We start from the raw sequence: 2,344 nt of genomic DNA, 5'->3' as shown, positions 1-2,344 counted from the left end.
CCAATTGGAAGGCGTAATACTAACACCCCTCCTGCAATAACAAACCAAACAACCCCCCCCCCCCATACACACACACACTCTTTAATACTCACTAAAGCTTGGGTTTCATGGCACCATTTCAATCCAGGGAGTCCTAGAATCGGATCGGCTCCTTCAAGAAGCCTTCTCATTCAGTGGGAGGCTGACAAATAGACGTAGGAAAGGGGGCAATAAATGGTGTCCCCCCCACCCCCATCCTGTGAATAAGGATACTCAACAGCACTGCAGACCTTTCTCCAAATCCAGAATCTGCCCTCCCCAACGGATAATGTTGATGCATCTGCTGCCTTGGGAAATCTTTCGGTTTCAATTTGGGGGCGCGAATCGAAAACGGGGTGAACAGTCCTGCTTCTCAATGCCAGCTCTGTTTCCTGCATGAAAAACTTGCCAGCCTCCTGGTCTTCTTCCAAACAAAGCCAGGCACCCACCAATACGCAGTCCTGGGATCGAATCCCACCCCCACCCTCCCCCGTTGCCAGAAAGTTGCCCGCAGCCTAAAATCTGTTCCTCCTCCTGCTTTACAACCATCTTTTCCACCCCCTTCGAGGACTCCCTTGGGGGTCTGCGGTCCTCATCACCCCTGACACACCACTCACCACGGAGATGGCCCCCTGTGCTCGTGTCGCCCACCCGCTCCCAGCCCACCGCTTCCTGGGCACCGGAGATAAGAGAAGCCCTTGGTGGCCTTGGCTCAAGTCACAGTGAGGTATTTTGAGAGCGGCTTGGCTGGGAATTAGGGTCCCTCCTGGAACGCAACTCGGGAGGAGGAGAAACAAGGGGCCTGCCCACAAGGAGGGTGTGGAGGGGTGTGTGTCGCAACCCACCCAATGCATAGCTCAAACGGTGAGCTGAGAGAAAAGCAAATAGCACCAGTTGACCATCTTTGCAGGGGAGAGCCACGAGCAGTCTGTATCGGGTGAAGGAGGAATTAAACCGAATATTGCGATGTGGGAATGGGACATCCTGATGCTTGCTGGACTGCCACTCCCGCCGTCCCACCCAAAAAGGACTGGGACAGCCCCAAGGCCTGCTCACTCGGGCTGCTTGGACCCCGTTCCAGCCCAGGTGCCCTGGAAGGGTCCCTCCTGGCCAGCTCACACAGTGGTCTCATATTCCAACAGCTCCTGCGATGCCCCCATACTGCGATACTGTAGACGTGGTGTGGCCGGAGAGGTGTACTCAAGAGCTAGGATGGTCTTACGTAGACGCCTGTCTATGAAATGGGCGTCCCAGGCGGGGTACTTCTTGCGTGGCAAATCAATGCGGATAACAGGCCCCTCTGTCCGTGGGGCCCGGGCTATGGGGGTGGAAGGCATGCTGGGCCTGACCTGAAAGACTGGCCCGCAGCTATCTCTGTCCCCTGGCATCCCCTCTCGCTCTGTAGTCCTCGGCAAGGAGCGTGGAGGACTGGTGATCACGTCTGGCGGAGGCCCCGTAGCCCGGGGTACGGCGGTGGGCTCTTCCCCACAGAGACAGCCAGTGTTCTGGGCCCCGAAAATGGTCCCACTGGGGTGCAAGAGGCAATAGTAGATGAACATGAAGAAAACTCCCAAAGCAAAGCTGGAGGCTACCACACACACGACGATCAAGGCATAGAACTCAGAGACCAGGTACTGTTCGCGGAACCAATACCAGAGGCCCGTCAGCGCGGCGTTCTCCAACAGGGTGATGATGTAGTAGATGGACATGCGGCAACGGCTGCGGCCTTCCTTGACGTTGAACCAGCAGAAGATGTAGATGATGCCCACCACCATGTTGTAGATGATCTCCTCCCACTTGGACATGCAGAAATCCGTCTCGCCTTGGATGATCCAGAAGGTCATGATGCACCAGTGGGTGACGATGAAGATGCCGAAGTAGAGCTGAAAGACAGAGGCGAAAACGGCGAAGGCGATGGCTCGGGCGGCAATGGTGAAGAGGTGCCACAGGATCTGGACCATAGCACCTTTGTAGGACATGGGCATCTTGTCTTCCCGGGAATCCCGGAGCACCTTTTGGTAGGAGGCCAGAGTCCAGGCGAGAGACACCAACGAGGCAGAAGCTGAGAGACCTTCCCAAGGGGAACAGAGAGACAAAGGGAAACAAAGAATTAGGGAGAAGACAGGGTGTCTTTGAAGGTTCTCCAGGAAAGAAATGGAACGGAAGCTGGAGGAGACCACAGGGATGGGGTGACCACCTTGAGCCTGGATGGGGGGGAGGGGGAAAGAGGATTGATCTGAAGGAAAAATGAAGAGGAGACAAGGAGAGGACACCTTGGAGGCACATCACCGAGGAGGACAAAGAGGCTGGAAGTTCAACCACCCAA

General features: G+C 55.9%; 1 protein-coding gene across 1 annotated transcript in view; it reads right to left on the bottom strand.

Moving 5' to 3' along the window:
• Positions 1-1,133: 1,133 nt before the first annotated feature.
• Positions 1,134-2,344, bottom strand: part of XKR7 (XK related 7) — a 2,298-nt gene continuing 1,087 nt past the window's right edge. Inside the window, exon 2 of the mRNA XM_015827669.1 lies at positions 1,134-2,089. Within this exon, the coding sequence (XP_015683155.1) occupies positions 1,134-2,089 (956 nt within the window). The remainder of the gene's footprint in view (positions 2,090-2,344) is intronic.

Source organism: Protobothrops mucrosquamatus, unplaced genomic scaffold, assembly GCF_001527695.2.
Source record: "Protobothrops mucrosquamatus isolate PMUCROS unplaced genomic scaffold, P.Mucros_1.0 scaffold3853, whole genome shotgun sequence".
In the NCBI taxonomy this organism is placed as follows: Eukaryota; Metazoa; Chordata; class Lepidosauria; order Squamata; family Viperidae; genus Protobothrops; species Protobothrops mucrosquamatus.
This window is presented reverse-complemented; position numbering and strand designations above follow the sequence as displayed.